The sequence below is a fragment of the Ochotona curzoniae genome, unplaced genomic scaffold (assembly GCF_017591425.1).
Source record: "Ochotona curzoniae isolate NIBS_2020 unplaced genomic scaffold, NIBS_Ocur_1.0 scaffold_4506, whole genome shotgun sequence".
NCBI classification, from domain to species: domain Eukaryota; kingdom Metazoa; phylum Chordata; class Mammalia; order Lagomorpha; family Ochotonidae; genus Ochotona; species Ochotona curzoniae.
Window position 1 is genome coordinate 6,637,228 of NW_024467119.1, and position 25,749 is coordinate 6,662,976.

At 45.8% G+C, this 25,749-nt stretch overlaps 1 protein-coding gene across 6 annotated transcripts in view; it reads left to right on the forward strand.

The window, feature by feature from the left end:
- Positions 1 to 25,257, forward strand: part of EXOC1 (exocyst complex component 1) — a 51,000-nt gene extending 25,743 nt beyond the window's left edge. For 4 of the 6 annotated variants that reach the window (XM_040967416.1, XM_040967412.1, XM_040967415.1 and 1 more), the window contains 10 exons: positions 5,748 to 5,853; positions 10,307 to 10,351; positions 11,517 to 11,680; positions 12,205 to 12,312; positions 14,384 to 14,460; positions 14,977 to 15,205; positions 18,842 to 19,025; positions 20,000 to 20,199; positions 23,213 to 23,407; positions 24,611 to 25,257. In XM_040967416.1, coding sequence (XP_040823350.1) covers positions 5,748 to 5,853; positions 10,307 to 10,351; positions 11,517 to 11,680; positions 12,205 to 12,312; positions 14,384 to 14,460; positions 14,977 to 15,205; positions 18,842 to 19,025; positions 20,000 to 20,199; positions 23,213 to 23,407; positions 24,611 to 24,763 — 1,461 coding nt within the window. In that variant the 3' untranslated portion in view covers positions 24,764 to 25,257. The remainder of the gene's footprint in view (positions 1 to 5,747; positions 5,854 to 10,306; positions 10,352 to 11,516; positions 11,681 to 12,204; positions 12,313 to 14,383; positions 14,461 to 14,976; positions 15,206 to 18,841; positions 19,026 to 19,999; positions 20,200 to 23,212; positions 23,408 to 24,610) is intronic. The other 2 variants (XM_040967414.1, XM_040967417.1) reach the window with 1 other exon arrangement.
- The last annotated feature ends 492 nt before the right edge of the window (positions 25,258 to 25,749 follow it).

The following is a 25,749-nucleotide window of genomic DNA, read 5'->3' on the forward strand; positions in this document are numbered from 1 at the left end:
GGAAAGGCGGATGTGCAGAGAACAGGAGAGACAGAGAGGAAGATCTTCCGTCCATTGGTTCGCTCCCCAAGCGGCCGCAACTGCTGGAGCTGAGCCAATTGGAAGCCAGGAGCCAGGAGCCTCTTCCGGGTCTCCCACATGGATGCAGGGTCCCAAAGCTTTGGCCCATCCTCTGCTGCTTTCCCCTGGCCACAAGCAGGGAGCTGGATGGGAAGCGGGGCCACTGGGGTTAGAACCGGCGCCCATATGGGGTCCCTGCTTGCTAAAGTTGAGGACTTTAGCTGCTATGCTATCGTGCCTGGCCCCATCCTCTAAAGTATTAACACATCTTATCCTAAACCGTTTTAGATAAGATTTTTGTGCTTTGCAACTGTAATTTATTTTGTTTTGTCCCATTCACTGAAATCTTTATTTGGCAATATCTTAGGGAAAAACTTATATTACTGTAGTCTTTTGCTTTTTGAAATTTTAGGGTTAATACTTTGAATAATTTAACAAATTTTCTCTCCTTAAGAGTTTATTGCCAAGAAGGGCTCTGTCCCCTGGTGAATATTGAAATAAGTAATCAATAAGCTTTTTGCCTAATTGTGTTCTTAGTGAGTGTTGTTGCCCCAAGGTTGCATGTCATACAGTATTCATAAATGTAATTTAAAATGAGGAAGCATTACGATTGTCAATCTAGTAATGATTTATAGCATTGTTCTCAATGTAGTTTTGATTGACAGTATTAATGAGCTCTTTGAATGAAATTTTGACAGGTTATATATTTTCACATCAATCTGATTGGGTTATTGAAATGTTGTCAGAGCAGGACTGTAATTAGAAAGGAAGCAGGAAGGAGTGAGAAGAGAAAGAAGGAAACCAACCAGCATTTCCTTAGCAACAACGGCTGATTCATCCGCACGGCCACAGCTACAGGCGCTGGCTTTACGCGGCTCACACGCTCTGGTGGGAACAGGAAAAGCCTGTTCCATATTCTTTAGGAAGAAAAATAGATATTCTTAACTCTTCAATCAAAGAAATGTATTTGCACATATGTAAAAGGATCTTTTCTAAGTTTTTTTTTTTTTTTTTTTTTTTTAAAGATTTATTTTTATTATTTTTTATTGGAAAGGCGGATATACAGAGAGGAGATACAGAGAGGAAGATCTTCCGTCCGATGATTCACTCCCCAAGTGAGCCGCAACGGGCCGATACTATGCCGATCCGAAGCCAGGAGCCTCTTCAGGGTCTCCCACGCGGGTGCAGGGTCCCAAAGCCTCGGGCCGTCCTCAGCTGCCTTCCCAGGCCACAGGCAGGGAGCTGGAAGGGAAGTGGGGCTGCCGGGATTAGAACCGGCGCCCATATGGGATCCCGGGCGTGCAAGGCGAGGACCTAACCACTTGCGCCACCGCGCCGGGCCCTAAGTTTTTTTTTTTTTTTGACAGGAAGTGTCGCAGGTAATCCCACAAATAGATTTTGAAAGAAAATTCAGAATAATCAAAATACATGGAAATTTTGCAGGTTTTGTATTTTTGCAGCTGCGTGTGTTCCCGAGACTAAACTACAGCAGGTGCTGCTAGAACATCAGCTCGGGGAGGTGGGAGGCGGGGACAGAGCCCTGAGCAATGAGGAGTGATTGACAGCTCGGGGAGGTGGGAGGTGGGGACAGAGCCATGAGCAATGAGGAGTGATTGACAGCTCGGGGAGGTGGGAGGTGGGGACAGAGCCATGAGCAATGAGGAGTGATTGGTAGCGGCTGTGAACATCTTTCCTAGACCCGATTGTGGACACCGTGTGACTCCCTGGAAGGGATTCGCCTGTGAATTCTTGCAGTAGCTATGGGAGATTTTCAGTTAGGTCACAAGAAGGGAACTCCTTTCAGAGTCACCAGCCTCAAACCTAGTTTTAATCTATTGTACCCAGCTCCATGGTTTTAGGGATAATATCTTTGGCTGCTTTTTTTTTTTCCATTCACTTTTTAATTATATTTTTGACAATCTTTACATAGTTAATTAGGGTAAAAAGGTTCAAGGGCTACAGGAAAGTGGGTGAGACTATTATTTCCGTATTGTTTCATGTATCTGAGGTAAAGGGAGATTTTGAGGAAGAAGACCTACCAGTTTCCTACCCACCCCAGGTCCCTGATGTGGGGCTTGCTCCAAGGGTCTTGCTCAAGTGGTTTTGATAGTTCATCAGTTATGAATCATTGCCAGTCTCGCCACTCCAAGCACGATGAGGTCATTGAAGAATCCACTGATTGACATAATCCATCATAGAGTCTCCATTTCCTGCTAACATATAGCCGAGGTGGTTAATTGATTTGTTCTGTCTTCTGCCTTTTCTTGGTTAGAGTTCTGAGTCTGGCATTTCGATTGGGGAGATCCCCAAAGAAACTGTCTGAGGTGTTCCCAGACTGGATTCTTGTATGTACTAGCAAATACAAGGCCCGGCACAGTCTATCGCCCCATTCAGCTGGTGGTTGCAATTGCTGGGTTGGTTCTGTTTCCAGTGCTGTCTTCCACTGGAACCAATGGGTGTTGCAGTCCAGCCTGGTTCTGCCCAGCACATACTCAGCCCTCACATAAACCAGTGGGAGTTGCAGCCTAGTCGGAACGACCACAATAACCCCCACCAGGCCCGCCCCTACCCTGGTTTGCCAGTATGTGTAGCAGCATAGTCCAGTCTGTCCCACAGCCAATTCAGCTCGTGTACATGTCAATGGGTATTAAAGTTTAGTTCCATCTAACCAGCTCATCTATCCAGCCCTCACGGATGTTGTTGGGTGCCTTACCGTCTAGTCACCCCAGCCCCTGTCCTAGTGTTTGTGCCCTCCCATGGAAGTGGTAACCCAAGAGGGAGGAGCCCACTGTTTCCCTCCCAGGCCTCTCCCATTCGGGATTATGCACTCTCCAGGTGGTTCTGTGATTTGATTGACAGGATTAGCCCCCAGTGCCAGCTTCTGCCAGCTGATGCTGCTGCTAAGCCCAAACAACCCTCATCCACTCTAATTTTGTTTGCACCAGTAGGAATAATCAGCCCACCCTGGCTTTTCCCTGATCTAGTCCACATGAGGCCCACAGGTGTTATAGCCTTGCTTAGTCTTATCTGCCTCCATCGCAGCTCGCGCTCTCCAGTGGGAGTAGCTGTCCAGCAAAGGGAACCCACCCCCATACTCCCCTGCCGACTCCTCCCCCTCCCTTCCTGCTTCTGATGCATGCTGGTTGCACGCTATGGTCACATCCGGTACAGGCAACCTCACCTTGGCCTTCCGTATTGTGCACTGGTTTTTGTTGCGACTGAACCTGGCTCGACCCACAATCTGTTCTGGTGCTCTGGTTTGCCAGCAGGTGATGTGAACAGGTTCAGCCTGGTCTGCCCCCGAGCCATGCCAAATGTATGCCGGTGGGAAACTTTCCATGGCCTGTTCTGGGCTGTTTCCTATTGTGCTTCTTGCACTTACCTGCCGAGTCTGTGTCCTGCCAGAGTTGTTTCCCAGGCTCCTCCATCAGAACCTCTCCCAATGCCAGGTTTTGCATGTACCAGGAGGACCATGAGCCAGCCCTACTCAGTTCACCTCCTGTCCTAGCAGAAACGGTGGCTTTTCGTGACTGGCCTTCAACCCATTCTGGTCCTTGCTATTGGATGTTTCAGCCCAGCCATGGCTCTTCCATACCCACATACAGCTCACACATGGCTCAGTAGGGTCTGAGACCTAGCCTAGTCCATCCCACATCTACCCTGGCCCTCCAGGACACCAGAGGGTGTTGGGGTGTGGCCCGGCTCGGTGCTTCCAGTCCCAGTCCACACTTGTGCCAAATGAGATTACAATCATATCCTGATCAGAATACAGCCCACATTCCAGCCCATGCGCTCCTTGGTGGAAAATTCAACCCAGCTAGGGTGTCCCCTTAGCTCCCCAGCCAGGCCTGTTCCCAGCTATAGATAACGCCATGCCAGTGGTTGCTGTGACTCAGCTTGGTTCAGCCCCTCACCTGTCCCAAACTCTGCCTTAGACACTGTGGCTTAGTATCCTTGGCTCATGTAGACTAGTAGGTGCAAGAGCCTAGCTTGGCATGACCTGTGCTCCATCCTGATTTCTAGTTTCACTTGTAGGCTAAGGTTTGCTCAGTCCTGCCTGTTCCATTACCAGTTCACACATTAGCCAGCCATTGGAGCTACTTTGCCCAGCTTATCTGATCCCAGGTCTGGACCAGATGTTCACCAGCATGAGCTATGAAAAGCCAGGGGAGTTTCCCAAGTTCCTCTGCTTGATCCACTCCCAGACCCAGTTCTAATACATGCCACTGGGTTTTAGGCTAGTGCCTGGCGTAATCTGGCCTTCTATTTGGCCTTGTATGAACTGGTGAACGTTGCAGCCCACCCCCACCCCACACCCTATTCAGGATGCACATTTGGGTGCTGCCTTGACCAGTCTAGACTGTTGTCGGTTTACCTGTGATTGATGGCAGGCTCCTTGGTCACACCTGCCTTAGTCCATCACAACCCCAACTCTTGAGCTAACCAGTGGGGCTAGAATTTCCACAGGGTTTGGCCCACACATCCCCCACAGAATCTACCCCCGGATATGGTTCTCTAGTGCTAGTTAATGTCATGCCCTGCCTAATGTGACCAGTTTCCTGATCCATCAGGAATAGGATATGATCTTGCTGAACAAGCCCCGAGCCTTAGCTTTTGCATGGACTGGTGTTTGGTGGTCAGCATTGTTCAGTGATTACAAGTTCTTCAAAGGAAGAGGTACTGTCATTGGGAATCTTTAGCATTGATTCACATCCCAGAAGCACAGCGGGTTCAACCTGGAGCTACCTAAGCAGCAATTCAAAGAACCAAGACCCCAGAGTTCCCCGGCCGGGCAGCCAGCAGGTGGAGCCTGGTGCCAAATGGCACACTGGCCGCTCGGGGACCGCTCACCATGTGGACGTGGTGGCTGTCGTCTGGGATCCAAGCATAAGGAAGCCCTGGCCTGAGACCCACCAGCAGCTGAGGAGGGGGGGGTACAAGAAGTTTAAACCCCCAGACCCAAGGTTGTGCCCCTCCCTAATCTTATCCCTGGCCCACCCAGCCCTGGAGGACACCCCCCCCCACCTTCTCGATGGTGTACTCACCCTGAAGGGAGCAGCCCTTAGAGCCCAGGCAGGCCTGGGGAAAGCTCACCATGTGCACACATGATAGCTGTAGTCTGGGATCCGAGCATAAAGATACCCTGGCCTGAGACCCACCAAGACTTTTTATTTTTAAAGATTTATTTATTTTTATTACAAAGTCAGATATACAGAGAGGAGGAGAGAGAGAGGAAAATCATCTGTCCAATGATTCACTCCCCAAATGAGCGCAATGACTGGTTTGTGCCAATCCGAAGCCAGGAGACAGGAACCTCCTCCGCACAGTTCCAAGGCTTTGGGCCGTCCTCAACTGCATTCCCAAGCCACAAGCAGGGAGTTGGATGGGAAACAGAGCTGCTGGGACCAGAATTGGCACCCACACGGGATCCTGTCACATCCAACGCAAGGACTTCAGGCACTAGACTGTGCTGCCGGGCCCAAGACTTCATATTTTTATAAATTGTTAATGTTCTGCTGTCCATTCAATTTGAAAACAGAAAGCGGCTGACTCTCTGTGTCCCGTGGAAAGCACCAGAGTTGTGGATACATTGATTAAAACAAGCATGAAGGACTGGGAAGATTTTAAAAATGGAAATTGTTGTATTTATTTTATTAGTAAGAAGTGCATGTGACTTTTGTTTTCAGAATTACATGGATTATTTGTCCCGACTCTACGAAAGAGAAATCAAAGATTTCTTTGAAGTCGCAAAGATCAAGATGACTGGTACAACAAAAGAAAGCAAGAAGTTTGGTAAGCTGAGGCCTATCAGTTCTGTGACTTCCTGCTCAAAATGATCTTAAAGAAGATGGCAGACGATGATAGTGGAGTTCATAGTCTGTTGTCTTGCTTTCCAGGTATTTCTTACAACAAATGTGTGTATCTGTAAATAGCTTTTTTACAAAACTTGTGCAGGATGTGAATCTGACAGCAATTGTGTTCTCATGCTGCAGTTTAAACTAGATTCTCCTAGGAAGCACGCTTGGCAAGCAGATGACGTGTGGTCTGCTAGAGTAGTGGACTAAGAGAAAGATGTCGAGAGCTCAGTGTCGGGTTCCCAAAGGACCTTTAGCATCAGCTCGGGGCAAGCCATTGCTCTCCGCAGAGAAATGGAAGTGATTCCCGGCTTCTTACTTCCTGCTGGCTATTTGGAATCCAAAGGAGAAGTGGAAGTGGTTTCTGCCATGCTGCAGGGCTATGGAAATGCCCCCAAAGTGTCCACGGTGATCATACCTCGTTTTCCTAGAGCTCTTTGGGAGTTGTGTTCATTTGGTTGCTCCTGAGCATTCTCCATGGGCAGGAACGTCATTGCAAAGGGTAGCCAGCTCGGAAGTATCAAGTCCTGAGGAAGGTGATTTGCCGAGGCCACATTCTGCTGTTGCATGTCCCCATCTCTGGAGTTCCTTTTGGATGGAGTTCTGTGCCTATTGAAGTCCAAGCCCGGCCTTAACTGGCTGCCGTGTCCCCTTGAGTGTGTCTGTGCAGCTGCCTTTAGACTTATGAGTTCAGCATTTGCTGCTTGACGGCAGCCTATGCCCTAAGCCACCCCAGTCTTCGGAAACTGGACTCCGTGTTAATGGCTCGCGTTTCCATTCTTTTCTTTAGGACAGAGGAGACTGTCTTTAGTAGGTAATTACTCTGTGATTCACCACTTGTTGACAGTGCAACACTAATACGTGGATTGTACTAGCCCAGACACTGGAACTGGTTTGAATCGGTGTGTATTTGCTCGCTTTGACAAAGATACTGACAGATCTAGGGCAACAGGCTTTTGGAAACAGAAATGCTAACTCATCCTAAAGGTTAATTGTTCTTAAATAGTGGTGTGTGGATATCCTTGTTAATGTTCCACTGTGGATATGTTATGCTTCTTTTGAGTAAACAGCATAATATTAATGCAGTTACATGTTTAATGTTTTCATTCAATACATTTGTCACCACCTGTTAGTGAACCATTGTTTACCAAGAGAGCTCATCAGCCTATAGAATCCAGAGAGAATGTAAACTATGGCAATAAAAGGAAATTTGCTAAATAGGCCTAAGTACAGCATTAATCCTACTCAGCATAGTTTAGAAAGTCTGATTCATGTCAAGATAAGTTCAGTAGTAAAGGCACAAGTCAGTTACAATAGTGTTTTAGTATTATTGCATTAATCTAAAACCTAGTTTTTCCTTTCTTGCCCCAGAGAAGTTTTTCAACTTGCTGAAAGTGTTTTTAACTCAGAAAATACATGTTTAGAAGGCCTTTTTATGTCTTGGACATGCTGAACTTCTCTCTCTTCTGTGTATTACACAGAGAAGGGCACAGTAATTTCTTGCATAAAAAAATTACTGAATTAAATTCAATTATTTTAATATCAACTATAAGAGAAAAAATAGTAAGTCATGTGATAGAAGCATTTATTCACTTTTGAAGATAAAACTTTGTTAGCATGTAAAAGATAAATTTCAGGTTAAATAAAAGTGACTTGAGAAATTCCATGTAAGATAGAATGCAAATATCTTCAAATGTATCTTTTCCATAACTCAAACTACGTTTAAACAAACTTGTAATAGTAATAAATAGAACCCAGTGTGGTAGCCTGGTGAGTAAAGTCCTCACCTTGCATACACTGGGATCCCGTATGGATGTCAGTTCTCGTCCCGGCAGCTCCATTTCTCATCCAGCTCCCTGTTTGTGACCCGGAATAGCAGGTGAGGATGGCCCAAAGCCTTGAGACCCTGCACCCGCGTGGGAGACCCAGAAGAGGCTCCTGGCTCCTGGCTTCAAATCAGCTCAAGCTCTGGGTATTTTGGCCACTTGGGGATTAGCAGATGGAAGATCTTCTTCTCTGTCTCTTCTCTCTGTATATCTGACTTTCCAATAAAAGTAAATAAATCTTTTTTTTTTAATACTAGTAAATAAAATAAGTAAAAGCCTGATGTCAAAATTAGGTCATTGTGATAAAATGTATTTTACTTTTTCCTGCTCTTTAAAAATGGCGCCTCGCAGATGCTGACAAGGCTAGTGAGTGTGGCTGCATTTCCCCGGGGGAACCTTAAGGTCAAGGACAGTCACTGAGAATCAGAGAGCTGCTCTTGTTTTTGAACAACTCTTTTTTTTTCTTCAATAGTTTTTAAAATTTATTTTTGTTTGAAAAGCAGAGTTATAGACAGGAGAGACAGAGTGAAAGAGTGAGATCTTCATCCTTAATGGCTGCGAGTGAGTTCTGAATCCAGGAGCCAAGAGCGTCTTCGGGTCCTCCACGGGTGTGGAAGGACCCAAGCACTTGAGCCGTCCTCCACTGTTTTCCCAGGTCATTGGCAAGGAGCTAGATCTGAAATGGAGCAGCTAGGCCTCAAATGGACACCCACGTGGGATGCCAGCACTTGAGAATAGAGGATTAGCATATTATGCCCCCCTTCTGGCCCTGGACCAATTCTTAACTCAAGTCTTCAGTATCTGCTTAGTACGAATGATTCAAAATACAGTATATTGAAGATGCCAGGGAATTACCTTAACGAGAACGTGTATGTGTGGTTCTTGCCCTTCTCTGTGGGCTTGCCTTGGTAGCCTCATACATACAGAAGCAATTCTTGTCTGGGATTGCTGGGATTTTCAAGAATAGTTTTTTGTGGGATTTTTTTTTTTTTTTTTTTGTATTCTACAAATGTGCCTATTGAACATTTGAACTGGCACAGAAGAGATATTGAGTCATTTTTTAAATTTTCTTTCTGAGTTAATAAGCATGTTAATATGGAAGTCTAGCTTCTTAATATATACCTTTATATAATTCCTGCTTTCCCTCCTGTTTCTCTAAGATTTCCAAATCTTATAAATGTTGGACCAAAATCATGCTATCATTGTTGCCCCAGTGAACTAAAAAAAATCCTGTTGTTTCTGAAGGGAATCTTGAGTACAAGGTAGAATCCGGGGCTGGCTGGAAGATTAATTTGGTAAATATCTGTTGATTTCCTGACAGTCAGTAAGCGCTGTTCTGCCCTAGACTGCAGCAGTGAGCAAAGACTTGTATTCTAGATGGACCAGTTAGTTAACATTTTGCCCGTGTGCTGTCCTCCATTACTGATGAATGACATAAACTTTTTATGAGTTCCCAGATTCTAATGAACAAGCATTACCACCAGCTGTTTATTTGGTATGGCTACTAAAGAAATGAAAGATATGTGAAAGGTCATGTTGGGCTTTGCTGTGAAACTGGTGCACAGAACACATGACCGCATAAGGCCACCAGGAAGGGCCCTGAAGCTCTTCCGGAAGGATCCACCGTCACCATGTGGGTCCTTCAGCTTCCAGCCTCTCCTGGTGGCTTCAGGTGGCCAAGGCCTGGAAGCTTTAGCAGGCGACTGGCTTTGGCCAGGATCGTGTAAATTGATAAATTGTTTTGTTTTTAAATTATCTCTAGAGTACAGTTACACGTCTTAATTTTGTTTCATTTTATGATTTCTTTCTTTACCTTTCACATTAACTTCTAGAGGTTAGAATTTGCTATAAGTTGAAAAAATGGACCTAATAAATGCTATATATAAAGAAGTGTTAAGATAAAAAGAAATGCTAAATGACCTTAAAAGAGTTCAAATTTCTGTATTAAATCTGTTCCATTAGCATTACTCTCTCATCAGCATATCTTTGAATTTTTAATATTGCATTGCATAGCTTTCATTCTAGACGTTCATGAAGCCAGTGACAAGTCATTAGCCTTATAGTTTTAATTTTAAAATGGTCTTTAAGCCCCAATTATGACAGTTTTTATCAGGGTGTTATAAATCATTCAGTGCAAGGAGAATGTAAGTCTGTTGATGTCTAAATCTGCAACTTCATTCCAGTAAATGTCCTTTAAATTAAATGACTTAGGCAAGTGACATTTTCAACAAAACCCAAACTTTCAAATTCAGTATTTTAAATTTAAATAAAGCAACATTATAAACTTTTAAAAAGTCATGTAAAAATCGGGAGGAGAGGACAAGTATGTTTTGCCTGAATGTTTGAATAAAAGCAGTATGTTAAAAGACCAATAAAGTGTTTTCTCTTATACAGTTTCTCAAACAATAGCAACAACTGCACGTGTGTTCACACCTGACTTGACGCTCATGGTTCTTTGCATGTGTCTTAAACTAGAGCTTTAACTTCCTCTTGTGCATGGTTTGTGCGAATTGCAGTTTATTAACTTGTCTTTGTCTTTGATGCTTGCAACCTAATCCATCACAGCTACACTGCCTCGAAAAGAAAGTGCTGGCAAGCAGGAAGCAGACAGTGAGTATGCGTGGTGTGTCAGTAGGTGTTCTCCATGCATGTCTGTTTAATGTCGAGAACTGAGCTACTTGTCTTGAAAGCAGATAACCCCGAAATGCTGATTGCTCTGAATTGCCAGGAGTGAAAAATCATTAATAGCATGGTGGTAGTGGCATGGCTACATCCAAGGAATGTGTAATATTGTTACATGACCAAGAAGAACTAGGTATCAGACATTCATGAAAAGGCTTAATCATTGTACTTTTGTTTTCAGGCTGTGTCTAGAAATTATATGATTTCTCATATGGTCAGATTTTGCATAAAGAAGCCAAAATTTGTCTTTAATCCTTTTAATGTCTTTATTTGAACCTTCTGACCATTAGTAAATGGTATAAGTTAACTGACATTCAAGAAAAATGTTTTAAAGTGATTCTATTTATAGTTTATATTTAATTTTGGATTAAAAACTCAATTCTTTAATTCATTGGTGGGGGGAGGGGTGCTCTCATTTTTCCTGGCTGTAGTGGACACCTGCCTCAGCCCGGTGCCCCATACTGGTGGGTAGTGATGTGTACATTGCATTTCCAGTGCATCTCAAATACAACACGTTTTCAAACTGCCCTTTTCCCTTCATGTTGTTTAATTTTAAAGGAGCCATAGTTAAGCTGCATTCTGGAAGTGTAGACAGCCTGGGTTTAGGACCATATTAAATCAGATCGTATAATTGACTTCTCTTGTGGAGGACAAAACAGTCAAGTATTGGCCATTTACTGTAGTTCAGATTAAAATGTTTTAATGCAGAGTTGAGCGGCAAGTGGAGCACAATCACATTAGTTGGTGTGTTTCCCTGGTGCTCCATGAGCCTCATCTTGTGTCTTTGAATGGGAAACAAACCGTCCTGCTCTCACTCTGCCACCTTGCAGTGTGATGATGGTGCTTGCTGGGGCATAGATGCACTGTGTGCAGAGTCCCTTTTGGGCCCCTTCTAAGGATCTGTGTAGTTCTGCATCCATGACCAAATGCTCAGGAGGCGGACACAGAAGTTGTTGAAGGACAAGTGCATTCTGCAGCCCACCCCAGCTGGTAGCCTTGTGTGCCGAGCAGGGTGCGCCCCAGAAGGACAGTGGGAGAACTCTGGATCTCGTGTCCTGAAGATCACAACGTTCAGAGTCTTATTATCTCTTAGGTCTTCATGGGAGTTCTGGAAAGCTAACTGGATCGACTTCTAGTCTAAATAAACTCAGCGTCCAGGGCTCGGGGAATCGCCGGTCCCAGTCCTCGTCACTGTTGGATATGGGCAACATGTCTGCCTCTGACCTTGATGTTGCTGACAGAACCAAGTTCGATAAGGTAAAGCGGGAGAACCGGCGACCAGAGCGCTTGACTCGCCGCCGTGGGTGACTGCCTCAGCGTGCGGAGGGCTCAGGGCTTTGGCTCTCTTTGACTTTAGCTGCGTCTTAACCTGCTAATTCTGAATCAAATCATTTTAAAAATAAAAGTATTAGTCACATAGCAGTCAAAATGTGGATTATCAATTCAGAAACGTAAAAGCCTGATTAAAATGTATTTCTCATCAATCATAAGATGTATATATCTCAAACCTAAATTGTTAGAGCAACTATGAAGTCCAGAGGAAATTACAGTTTTCTGTTCTCTGTTGCGGGTAAGTTTTGGAAATTTATCCGTGCGTCCCTCCTGCCGGACCTGGCTTGAACAGCTGAGGGCTCGGTTATGCTGGCTGCTCGTGCGTTGCCATGGTGCTCTCGGACGGCTTTACCGTTGGGATTCTGTTGGGACTACAGCTTCATGACTAGAGACTCCTGACAAGCTTCTGGGACAGATCTGTCATTACAGGCTCACTCTGTTCCCTTCAGATCTTTGAGCAGGTGCTAAGTGAACTGGAGCCCCTCTGTTTGGCAGAACAGGATTTCATCAGCAAGTTTTTCAAACTGCAGCCACATCAAAGTATCCCTGGAACTACGGTATGACACCCTTTTCTTTCAGCTGATACTCAGATCGGTAGCGTAATTAACCTGTCAGTGTGTACTCAGGATTTCAAAGGAAAGCATTTACAGTGTAACCATGGTTAAAATAATGTTTGACATGCCACAGAATAATAAAAGCAGTGGTAGAGCTGAGACATCTAATTGAATATACTGGACTATCTTAAGTTTATTCATTCACTGATTATGGGGTGGTGGGGGGATGTCCTAATTTACCTTGTCAAGCCATTATTTATAAAACTGCTTTAGGGGCAGATGTTTGCCTCAGAGGCCAAGTCACAGCTTGGGACATGTGATTCCTCTGTCAGAGTACCAGCTTGAGTCCCAGCTACGTGGCCTCCAGTCCAGTGTGCCAGTGGGCCAGTGTGCCAGTGTGCGTGATGGGAGGTGACAACTGATCGCTCAGGATTTGGGGCCTTTGATACTGACGTGGGAGAAGCAGCTGGAGCGCGAAGCTCCCAGCTTTCATTGCTCTCTGGTGGGCGCTTGGGGAATGAGCTAGATGATGGAAGACTTCTGTCTGTGAAGTGAAAATAAATCGAAAACATTTCTTTTACAAAGTAGTTTTAATATTTCCACTGGTTGTTAAGACAAATACATTTTAAAAAGAAAAAAAGCTGCCATTTGAGTGTAAACACTGGTGTGTATACAGGCAAGCAAGCACACACACACACACACACACACACACAGGATGAGCCTCAGAGCTTAGTGTGGATCTTCCTTCTGGCTTTGTAACTACCATGCCTTTCAGATGGCATCAATGTAGGAAGAACAAAGAAAAGGTGTTCTCGATGATTCTAAAGAACTTAAAGATGATATAAGGAGTGTGATTTTGGCTCCTGACTTCAACCTGGCCCAGGCATGGCTGCCATAGCCCCATGCAAGGAGAGAGCAAGCAGATGGGGGCTCTTTCCTTGTCTCTGACTCTCCCTCTCTCTGTATCATTCTGCATTTCAAATTAAACAAATCTTGAAAAGAGATTTGTACTTCAGACAGAGAGTGTAAAAAGCAATCATGAGGGCCCAGCGGCGTGGCCTAGTGGCTAAAGTCTTTGCCTTAACGCAGGCGAAGGATCCCATATGGGCGCCAGTTCTAATCCCAGCGGCTCAACTTCCCATCCAGCTTGTGGCCTGGGAAGGCCGTTGAGGACAGCCCAAAGCTTTGGGACCCTGCACCTGCATGGGAGACCCGGAAGAAGTTCCTTGTTCCCAGCTTCAGATTGGTGTAGCACCGGCCATTGCGGCCACTTGGGGAGTGACTTATCGGATGGAAGATCATCTTCTCTGTCTCTCCTCCTCTCTGTATGTCTGACTTTGTAATGGGAATAAATAAATCTTAAAAATAAATAAAAAATAAAAGCAATTGTGAAATGAATGAGAAATAATACTGAGTTTTAGTCGAATGATTGATAAAATGTCCTAAATTGTTTTTAAATTTTCTTTTGAAAGTTTTGGGGAAGGACTTTTTTTAATTTAAAAAAAAAAGTGCTTATTTTATTTGAAAGGCAAAAAGAGAGCGAGACCTTCCATTTGCTGGTTTAGTCCCTTAAAGCCTGTGGAAGCCAGGGCTGGACCAGCAGGAACCAGGAGCCCCAAGGTGGTTCTGGATCTCCCTTGCCATCATCTGCAGCCTCCTGGAGTGCACATTAGCAGGAAATGGGGTTTGAAGCAGGAGAGCAAGGCTGTGAAGCACCGCCCTGACAGGGGGCAGGCCTCCCTGGTGGCCATCCAGGTGTCCCTGCATCCAGTTCTTTGTTGAGCCGTGCTCGGATCCCTACCCTTCTGCAGCTCCCTGCCCTCACGTGCACATGGGAAAATACAACTTCTCCCCACACACCAGTTCTCCTGGGAAACCAAGGGACAAAGCATTTCATGAACATTCCTCAACAGCCTACTGAATTATATAGCTTTGTCAGTAACACTACTTTAAAAATCATTATTTTTCATAATTGTTCTCTCTGAGGGACTTTAAGGCTGAGCAGGCTTTTGCTGTATAAACTAGTCAGGTTGTTGGTCTTTAATGATGTAAAGTGCCTGATAATTTTTTCCAGACTGAAGCCGAGGACCTGGACGGAGGGCTATTGTCACGACAGCAGCATCCTGGGGCGCCACTGACTGTTGCATCCGAGTATGTGTTTGTTCCCGGCTCTCATTTGTTTTGGAAACGGTAACCTTCAAATGGCAGTATAGAGAGGGGAGCTGTTCTTTGAGGGGTCCCGAGGATCCTGAGACACCTGCCGCCACTCAGAGTGCCGATGGTGGAATATGTTGGCTTCTGTATAGAACTGAAATAGGCCCTGGTACAGGGGCAGATCATTCTCCCAGAACCCACAGCATGCTGTCAGTTCTGGCATCTGCAGGTGAATTGCTGTGTATTTCTTGTAAGTCACAAAGCACATTTCAAAGAACCCAGCCCTTACACATAATATAAAACTAATCAGTGATAAAACATGACATCAAAAGAATATTTTATGTCAGAAAATGTGATAGAATAAGTAGCTCCTCATCACTAGGCATTTTTAGTTGGAAAAAAATCAAATTTTAGTTATTTTGTATACACCCATATGCACTACAGTTTAAACCTAAGCCTGAATTTCCCCAAAGCTGGTAACCATTGTCAGTATCTCGTGTCTTTTCCCAACAGGAAAGATATAATCCGTCAAATGATGATTAAAATATTCCGCTGCATTGAGCCAGAACTGAACAACCTCATTGCCTTAGGAGACAAGATCGATAGCTTCAACTCGCTGTACATGCTGGTGAAGATGAGCCACCACGTGTGGACCGCGCAGAACGTGGACCCTGCCTCGTTCCTGAGTACCACGCTCGGCAACGTCCTGGTCACTGTCAAGAGGAACTTCGACAAGTGCATTGTAAGTTCCTTAAAGTAAACGTAAGGCAGACTGAGAGTCATTTCCTCGCTGGGCAGTGAGTACTCAGGGCTCCCGGAGCCTGGCACTGGGGTGTCGCCTAGATGGCCCCAGGCAGCTGCGTCCCCCTCTGCGCTGTAACTGCTGCTCATCTCCGCAGCAGGTGCTGTGGTGGCCCCAGGGAGCTGACATCTCAGTGTCTGACCATGACCTCCAAATTAAGCAAACTGGAGATGGTCACTGGGATCTGCTGCTGTTCATTCATTCATTCTCTCTCTCTATCTCTCTCTCTTTCTTTTTTTTTAATTTATTCTTTTTGTTGTTGGAAAAGCAGATACACAGAGAGGTGAGACAGAAAAATCTTCCATCTGCTGATTCACTCCCCAGGTACCCACAATGGCCAGAGATAGGCCTATCCAAAGCCAGGACCTTCTTCCGAGTCTCCCACATGAGTTCAGGGTCCCAAGGCTTTGGGCCATCCTCTGCTGTTTTCCCAGGCCATAAGCAGGGAGCTGGATGTAGAATGGAGCAGCCAGGATATGAACCGGCACCCATATGGGATCCCAGCATATGGGATAAGGCGAGGACTTCAGCCACTTTACCCAGCTGCAGTGCCAAGCCATATTCTTTTTTTAATGTATTCCAATAAAATAAATTATTTTGATTAGAGTATCCAGCTGGATTGTTTTGTGGCTTTAATAATTGTGCTGTTTTAAGAATAAATTGTTTTTGGGCCCGGCGTGGTGGCGCAAGTGGTTAAGTCCTCGCCTTGCACACCCGGGATCCCATATGGGCGCCGGTTCTAATCCCGGCAGCCCTGCTTCCCTTCCAGCTCCCTGCCTGTGGCCTGGGAAAGCAGTTGAGGACTGCCCAAAGCTTTGGGACCCTGCACCCGCGTGGGAGACCCAGAAGAGGCTCCTGGCTTCAGACCGGCATAGCATCGGCCGTTGCGCTCACTTGGGGAGTGAATCATCGGACGGAAGATCTTCCTCTCTGTCTCTCCTCTCTGTATATCCGCCTTTCCAATACAAAAATAATAAAAAAAATAAATCTTTTAAAAAAAAAAGAATAAATTGTTTTTATAATAACTTCAGGAATCATTATTTTGTAGGGGAAAAAATTAACAGCTTTTTTATTGTCTCTTGGATTTGCTAAGCTTGAGGCGAGAACTGGGCTGAGCCAGGCGTCAGTGTGTTAAGGCACTTCGTGTGTGCAGTTGGGCAGGTGTCATTGAGCGTGTCTCCTGCACGCCCTCCAGGCCAGAGCCAGCTCTGAATATCAATGGAAAAATGGGAGAGAAACATGAAAATGAAGTGTTTTAAACGCTTAACAGCACTCTGTGTCCGCTGCTAAGACTTCAAGGGTAAGCTGAGCGGGCTTGTTGGTTAGGGAAGGACCCTACCAAATGATCGCACTGGGCGTCTGCGATACTCTGACATCTGGTGGCCACTCAGGTCTGTTGTCCTGGTTCTCACACCCACCCCACTTCTCCAGCAGCGAATGTCCATACAGGAGGAGGTAGTGAGTGCCACGGGACAGCCAGAACGCTAACCTCAGGAACACCGTGCATTTCTGGAGGAGCAAGGTGTGGACACTTTTATTAGTAAACTGACTTCCCGTGGAACTGAAAATGGGGTGTCAGGCAGCCGTGGACCAGGTCAGATGAAGTGCTGGGCACGTTACCTGGCACCTCCCTGTGAGCTTACAGGGCACAGGAGGCAGTGATGCTAGTCAGAGTCAACAACAGCTTGTTGAAGAATGGTCTTGTTACTCCAGAGAGTGCAGAGAGAAACCAAGTAACCCAGGCAAGCCATAAATTCATGTTTTGTCCTTGGTGGCTTATACATCTAAAGGAGTGACCTGTTGCCACCAGGCAGGGTTCCTCTTGCTGCCTGTTGCTCGTGGTTCTCTTACATGGACTCGGGGCTTCTCTAGTGCTCGGTAGCCTATGTTCGGTAAGCTGTGTATACTTTAGTAGTGGGTAGCAGCAAATGATTCTAAAATGGTAACAAAGTCACGAATGTCAGGGGGAACAAATAGCGTGGACATTTGAATGCTCCATCAGGTGCCCCATCCTAAGTATCTGGAAATATCTAGTGCTCTTCCAAGGACGGAGCTAAGAAAGGGAACTTACCTTGAACTCTTGGTAAAATTACAGTGTAGCTTTCATGTGACAGTGCTACCAAGCTGTGCCTTTCTCAGCCGGCTGTAGTCTGGATTGACACTTCTCTGTGGGCACTGTAGAGCTGCACTGCTGCACTCAGAGCATTGTAGGAGTTGGTTAAATTGCTGTAGACAAAGGAGAGGCATGGCAGATAGTACCATGTGGCCATCATTGTGTCACACACACTGAATAACCCCTGTGTCCTTGGGCTAGTTGAGGATTGGACTGGAAATGGTATATGTTGGTAGCTTGAAAGAGCTGTGGATCATTTCTGTCAGAATTTGTTTCTTGATGGCTCTTTTCTTTCTTGGATGCGCTGTTTCCACCGTACTGGTCCGAAGTGGAGAGGAGCTCTCATGTGGAACGCTCTCTCTCCAGTGTTCAAGTACGTTGAGTCTGCTCTGTTCTCCATATGTTTCAGTGACACACACACACACACACTCTCTCCGCGTGCAACCCCCTAAGAGCAGTAGGCCCAGCATTGGTGGAGCAGTGTCTGCTACAGACCAGGCACAGGTCTGACCTGTCACCCACACCATCTCACCCGGCCCTAACACACAAGGCCCACAAGCTAGGTGCTTCAGAACAACCCCTCGTTTTCCAGGTCCCAGCTCCTGCTCTGTTTGGTAGTGACAACACCAAAGTTATCGGTAGACAAAGTGAAACATGAATAAAGATAAAATGAAGCAGTTCACTGTATCACAGGACCTCCTCACAGGTTGTGCCTTCAGCATAGAAATCATTCTTTCCCTTACCTACATGTTGCACAGTGTTCACATGTGCCCCCACAGTCTCAGCACAGTGAAGTCAGCAGCTTGGATGTTCCTGGAGCTCGAGCCCCTGGGAATGACAGCACCAGACGTGACTGGATCTTTCTGAATCCAGCTGCCTGGATTGTGTGCACGCCAAACAGCCAGGCTTCCATTTGTCAGCATTGCACACAAGCACTTTGCTGAACATAAAATAAATAGTAAATATGTGGCACACAATGGAATGCAGTCCATGACAAAATGCCCTTGTTCTTGCTATGTTTGTACGCCTGCCCGAGAGAGTTTGTCCCCAGGAGGGATTTTAAGCTGGTAGATTGATGGGAAATGAAATGGCCTAGCCACATGGCTGCCAACCAGAAGAGGCTGTGAGAGATTCCCCATGCTGATATCGTTGCCAGCCTGACCCCTAATCAGCCATAAGTGACAGAACTGACCCTGAGAGTCTTGTCTTTGATGAAAGTCTTGCTTGCATTTTTTTCCTAATAATTAGGAATTTTTCCCCTTGATTTTATATCATTAAATGATAAGACATATTAGAAAAGCATTTTTAAAGCATAGTATCAGTTTCTGCTGATTCTGCTCAATTAATAGGTATCCAAAATATTTTAGGTCCTGCACAAGCTCTGCCTATGTGCCACATAATTAAATGACAATCCCACATCGGTTCTAAATTGCTTGGCTGTTTTTCCTTGTGCTCGCCTTTAGAGTAACCAGATAAGACAGATGGAAGAAGTAAAAATCTCAAAGAAGAGTAAAGTTGGGATTCTTCCATTTGTGGCTGAATTTGAAGAGTTTGCTGGACTCGCAGAGTCGATCTTTAAGAATGCGGAGCGTCGTGGAGATCTGGACAAGGCCTATACGAAACTCATCCGAGGAGTGTTTGTCAATGGTGAGCTCCCGGGGGAGGAGCCTCTGTGCTCATCCTCGCTTCCGCTAACTTAGAAATTGGATATTACACCAGGCATCATCAACTTTTTATTTGTCAGCTCACTGGGGTAGAGATTGTCTTTTAATTATTATTTCATTGATTTCATCTGTGATGTCTTTTACTTTGTAAGAATATTTCAAATTTGGGGGCTGGCTCATTGGCGCAGCACAGGCTAACCCACCTGCAGTGCCCGCATCCCTAGCCTAGTCCCGGCCGCTGCACTTCCATGCTGCTCCCGCCGATGACAGGGGAAAGCAGCGGGTTATGGCCTGAATGAAGAAGCTTTGAACTGGCCTGGCTCCAGCTGTAGCCACCACTGGGGAGTGAGCCAGAAGGGAAGATCTCACTTTCTGTCTTGGCTCTCTCTCTGTATCTCTGACTTTCAAGTAAAATTAATATTTTTTATTTCATTTTTTCATGTTAAACTTGCTCATCTTTCCTTTTATGGCTTCCCTTTATGGGCAGCTGTTATTAATGAAGTCACATCATTATTATTTCAAATTAAGAAAGTCAACATTATTTTTAATTAGCTTATAATGATATTTATTTGCTTTTAACATTGTAAGTACTAGAGCAATTTGAAGTTTAGATAGAAGATGTGAAGTAGTGATCTAAACTTAATGTGTTGCGAAGGAATCGCTGGTTATCCTAACACATTTGAATAACTGATTTCCCCACTGATTTGAAATAGCATCTTTATTTTATGCTGAACTTGCGTTTTTCTGCGGGGCTGTTGTGGGATGACTTTGTATTGTGGCCAGTGAATGTGGAAATCTTCCAGTATGGCACACTAATTCCAGAAATGTGCTCAGTTGTTAAGCTCACACATGAGAGAAAAAAGCGCAAAGAATCCCATCAGTGTATCAGTGTATGTGCCACCGCATGAGGAGATGACCATGCCAGAGCTGCTGTGCTTTTTCCTGCCTTGCTTGTAGTGGAGAAAGTCGCCAATGAAAGCCAGAAGACTCCCAGGGACGTGGTTATGATGGAGAACTTCCACCATATTTTTGCAACACTTTCCCGTTTGAAGATTTCCTGTCTAGAAGCTGAGAAAAAAGAAGCCAAGCAGAAGTACACAGACCACCTCCAGTCTTACGTCATTTACTCCCTCGGGCAGCCTCTTGAAAAACTAAATGTGAGTGTGTCTTCTCTTGCCTCTCCCTGGCTCTAAAGCTGCCCGTGCAGGCTGCACTCGGCAGCACCTTAGGCACTGGTCCTGCCTTCGCGGGAAGGACTCACCACCCACGTGGCCAGCTTGCCGGATTCTGCTAGATACTCGGTACACCGTGTCTTTGCATTCTCCCCAGCAGTGCTGTGACTAGGACAGGGTTCTCCACACTTGGCCAAGAGGAAACCGGAAGTCACCATCCTAGTCTGAAAGTAGCCAAGCTGGAAGGTGAACCTACGTTAGGTTTTTCCTTTGCTCTCCTGTTGTTCCTGCTGGCTTTTTTGTTTTTGTTTTTAAGATTTGTTTTTTTCCTGTGTTTTTTGTTTGTTTGTTTGTTTTTTCATTTTAGGTCACAGTTTCATAGGCTCTGGGATTCTCCCAAGTCCTACCCCCATATTGAATTCCTCCTTATTGTTATAGTAGTACAGTTTAAAACCAGTCATGATTCCTTCATTGCAGCCATGAACCATGCATCTTGTTGTCCAGATAAATTCGGTAGTTTCATCCTTGGTCTGAAAGTAGAGCTGGCAGAATATCATCCCCTTTAAGGAAGATTTACAGAAAAAGAAGGAGAAATAGAGACAGACAGATGTTTCATCCACTGCTTCACCTCCAAATGACCACTACAGCCAAACCCTCCCAAGCCAGAGTCCCCCACGTGGATGTAGGAGCCCAAGGGCTTGGACCGCTTTCTGCTGCTTTCCCAGGCACATTAGTAGGGAGCTAGACCAGAGCAGAGCAGCTGGGACTATGTAAGTGCTTACTTTTAGATCAGATAAAATGTTATCAGCATTTCAGGGAACTCCCTGTAAGACATCCGATCAAATACAGAACCTCAAATACAGAACCAATTCGATGCAAAGTTAAGTGCGGTGAGTGTGGAGGAGAGGCCGCCTCGTGCTGAGCTGCCGTGCTCGAGGCATCACCTTCCAAGAGGCCTGCATGCGGAGCAGCCCGCTGAGTCGTCGCCCGTGACACAGCATCCCAGCCCAGCTGCGCCACCTGCCATGCAGCTCCCTCCTCACGGGCCTAGGAAAGCAGTGGGATGTGATCCAAGGGAGTGGTCCCTGACACCCACATGGCACTCTGGGCTCCTGGCATCAGCCTGGCCCGGCCTCAGTCGCTACAAGCATTCAGAGAGTGAATCGGGAGATGGAAGATTCTTTATCTGTTCTATCTGTGTGCTCCACCTTTCAGATAAGTAAGTGAATTTTGAAAGAGAGGAAGAAGACACAGATACGAATCCTTTACTTTCTAACATTGTGATGGAAGCTCTAGCCAGTGTAACAATACCTTCAGCATTCATAAGAATATGGAAAGGAAAGTCAGGATTATCATTTTCTGGATATGAATTGTTGAAATTATTGGTCTCTGGTAAAGTAATAGGATTCAGGTGAATGTGCAAAGCGGTGACTTTCCAGTAGTAACCAGTTAAAAACTTACATAAAAACAAAATTATTAAGATACCAGGAGTGAAGTTATTTTTAAAAACCATGTGGTAAAAATAACAATAATTTCTAGCAAAATTTTAGGAGTGAGTGATTAGAGGGAGGGCATTTAAGTCATGAGTATGAAGTCGTGTAGTACCCAGCTGTGGTGTGCCAATGGCCAAAGCACATAGTGAAAAGAAGAATATTTGTAATAATAAAGCAGCGTCTATTTAATAGAAAAGCTTTGGGTACTGGCACTGGGTGTAGCAGGTTCCTGTATGGGCACTGGTTCATGTCCCAGCTGTTCCGCCTCCAGTCCGACACCCTGATTATGACCTGGGAAAGCAGCAAAAATTGGCCCAAATCATGGGCCCCTGCTCCCATGTGGGAGACCTGAGGGCTCCTGGCTCCTGATTTTGGATCAGCCCACATCTGGCCATTGCAGCTGTTTGTGAAGTGAACCAGAGGATGAAAGGTTTCTCTCTGTGTCTGTCCTTCTCTGCAACTCTGCCTTTCAAATAAGAATAACTTTTTCAATAAAATCTTTTTAAAATAAGCAGTAAGAGGGACAGGTGTGTGACACTGCAGATTAAGCCGCTGCTTGGGCTGCCCATGTTTCATGTCTGCGTGTGCCTGGTTCGAGTCTGTCTGCTGCACTGCCAGCCCAGTTTCCTGATCCTGCACACCCCGAGAGGGCAGCAGCAGGTGGCTCACGGACTGCAGCCCTGCTGCTCGGAACCACAGCCTTCCGGCCTCTGGAGCTGTGGCCAGCAGGGAAGGAGCCAGCACAAGGCAGAGATCTCTTTCTGTTGCCCTACCTTTCCAATAAATAAATTTCTTTTTTTAAATCAGTAAGAAAAGTGTTAAGACCCCAAGTGTAGATGAGTAAGAGCCTTGAATCATTACTGAGTGTAAGAGAAAGCAGGCTTGCTTCATCTATTGCCAAAGGATTATGAAATCAAATAACAGGCCTGCCCCACTCTGAGAAGGAGTGTTTTTTCTTGTGGTGTTGATGACAGTCTGGGGACATGGCAGGCTCGGTACCAACCATGGAGCTTCTCCGGAAAGCACTTTGTGCAGATCTCCAGCATTGGTAGTTTATGCTTCTGTTTGATTACAGTCCTGGAAATGTATGCTGGAAAGTAATCAATCCAGTTAAGTGCTTACATACCTGATGTTTATGGCAACTGTATTTTTTTTTTATAATAGATTTCTAAAAATGGAGGTAGATTTTTCTGATCCATCCCCAAAGCGGGAGGATATTAACTATCCAGTACTGGGGTTCAGTCAGTGCAGGGAATATTCTGCATCTGTTCCAGTGCCTACCTGGGAAGCACAGCGCGTGTTCATGGATGTGTTCACACGGGAAAGGTCGGGGGGAAAGCTCGGTGGTCAGCGCTGCCTTTCCGGGCTGTGGTCACGGGTGGTGAGGATTTTCTTCTCTCTACTCACAGGTTTTGTACCATAAGTGTATATGATTTTGTGATGATTTCTGTGTCGATACTCATGAGAATGGGTCACCGCCATTGTTGCTCTTCCTTTCTTTCAAGCATTTCTTTGAAGGCGTGGAAGCCCGCGTGGCACAGGGCATAAGAGAGGAGGAAGTGAGCTACCAGCTTGCATTTAACAAGCAGGAACTCCGCAAAGTGATCAGAGAGTACCCTGGGAAGGAAGTGAAAAAGGGCCTGGACAACCTGTACAAGAAGGTGGACAAACACCTGTGTGAGGACGAGAACCTGCTGCAGGTAGGCCTGCAGCTCCTCTCCACCTGCCTGGGGATCCTGCGCTTGTGGGGCTGGGGTGGGGTGTGAAGAAGGGGCGGTGCGCCTAGGAACAGCAGCAATGAATTCTGCCCGTTTGTGCCTCTGTCTTGTGTGGTGCTCTTTTAGATTAGGGAGCTATCAGTAAACGGAGTATAGGATATCTCAGAAAGGAATTCATCATTTGCTTAGATGTGTGACTTTGGCCAAGTTAATACAGTCCCTCCCAGAGATGGTGTCATATCGTCACCCTGGCCAGGTCACCACGAGACTGGGGTGATGTGGGCATGAGCTCCTTGCTTTGGACTGATGCACAGTGGCCTTGCTGAATGCAATCTGCTAACGGGTCTACTGTGTCTGTGTGTATCAGATTCTGCCTTGGTTGCCTGCCCCTTGTCTCCACTGTTACATTAGAAATTCCTTGATTGCACACAGTAGGTCTGACTCATCTTAGTCATCCTTCATAGCATAGCAGCAGGCAATGTTCTACATTAGTTTCTAGAAAAATAACATTTTAGGGGCCAACCCAGTGGCATGGACAGGTAATCCTCTGCCTGCTAACACCAGCATCCCATGTGGATGCCAGTTTGTGTCCCAGCTTGTCCACTTCCCATTCAATTCTCTGCTCAAGGCCTTGGGTTACAGAATCCATATGGGAAACCCAGAGGAAGCTACTGGCTTCAGGTCAGCTCAGCTTTGACCATTGCGGTCATCTAGGCAGTGAACTAGCAGACGGAAGGTTCTCCTTCCCTCTATAACATCACTTCAAATTAAAAAAATAAACAGGTCTCTCCACTAACTTATTAGTTTAGTTTATGTGCATAGTAGCACATACCCACCTCAGTGCTGCATCCTCGAGTGTGCGCAACAACGGCAGAGACATACGGAGCCCTTACTGTGACCAACGCTGTTGTAAGCACTTTATGTGTATTCACTCATCTAGTGCTTCTAAGAAATTTAGGAGGAAGCTGCAGCTTGTACCCTGGGTTGCAACTGAGGGCAGGAATCCCAGAGCGCAGTGTTATGTGCCTGGGGTCCCGCAGCCAGGAATCTCCTCTGGAGAGCCGGCCCACACTTGAGCACGGGGCCACGCTGACTCCTTAGCTGTGCCTTGGCGGTATTTCCACATTCGCGTTCTGGTTCTTTGTTTGCACAGTTGGGTAACTTCCATCTTCTTGCTTACACCAGGTGGTGTGGCACTCCATGCAGGATGAGTTCATACGCCAGTACAAGCACTTCGAAGGTCTGATTGCTCGCTGCTATCCGGGGTCCGGGGTCACCATGGAGTTCACTATTCAGGACATTCTGGATTATTTCTCCAGCATTGCACAATCCCACTAGGCCTTGTGGGAGAAGAAAAGGCCAAGAAACACCCAAAGTACCTCAGACACTAGAAAATGTCAAGCAGCTGCTTTGGGAACGCAGACTGAAAATTCTGTGTTACTAAACGCCAGATAAATATATGTTATACTAGAGTGTTTTAAGTGCAGAAGTACCAGCCTACATGACAGCTTTGCTTGCCCAGTCGGTTGTGTACTAACTTAAAGCATTTCTCTCATCAGAAAATGCTGTTAGCACTTTCCAGTGACTGAACAGGACGTTTTTCTTTACTGCCCCTTGCGTTTGGGAGTGGTTACCCTGTACGCAGTGCGCTGGGAGCTCTTCAGCATCGCTACTTCTGTGTTCCTTATAAATCATGTAACTACTAAAAGACTGGGCAGGATCTCTCTCCCTGCTCTTTAACAAACGTGGATCAGGGAGCTTGTGAAGTTGTCCATGGTAAACTCACTTTAAGGAAGACGTGACTATGTAGTAATAAAGACATTTGTGAAGAAGTGGACATTTGTTAAGATGCCAGTTAAAACGACTCCATCCCACAGCAAGACTCTGGGGTCAAGTCTCCACTCGCGCTTCCAACTGCAGCTTCCTCCTAGTGTAGCCCCTGCAAGGCAGATCTGCCGAAAGGGTCGCATCCCTGCCACCCGTGCAAGCTCCTGGCTCCACTTCAGCCCGGCCAGCCCCAGCTCTCGTGAGAACTGGGGAGTAAACCAGCTAACAGGAGCTTGCTTGCTGTCACGCTCACTCTCTCCTCCTGCTTCTCTAACCAATATTTTCAGTTGGCATTTGATAATACTTAGATATGTTATATGTATGTTCTATATAAAAGCAAGTTCTTTAAAAATCATTGTATAGGAGCCAACATTGTGACACAGCAGTAAAACTGCCTCTTGCAGCATCAGTGTCCTTGAGTGTGCCAGGATCCCATATGGGCACCAGTTCAAGTCCTTGCTGCTCCACTGCTGATGCAGCTCCCTGCTCATGTGCAC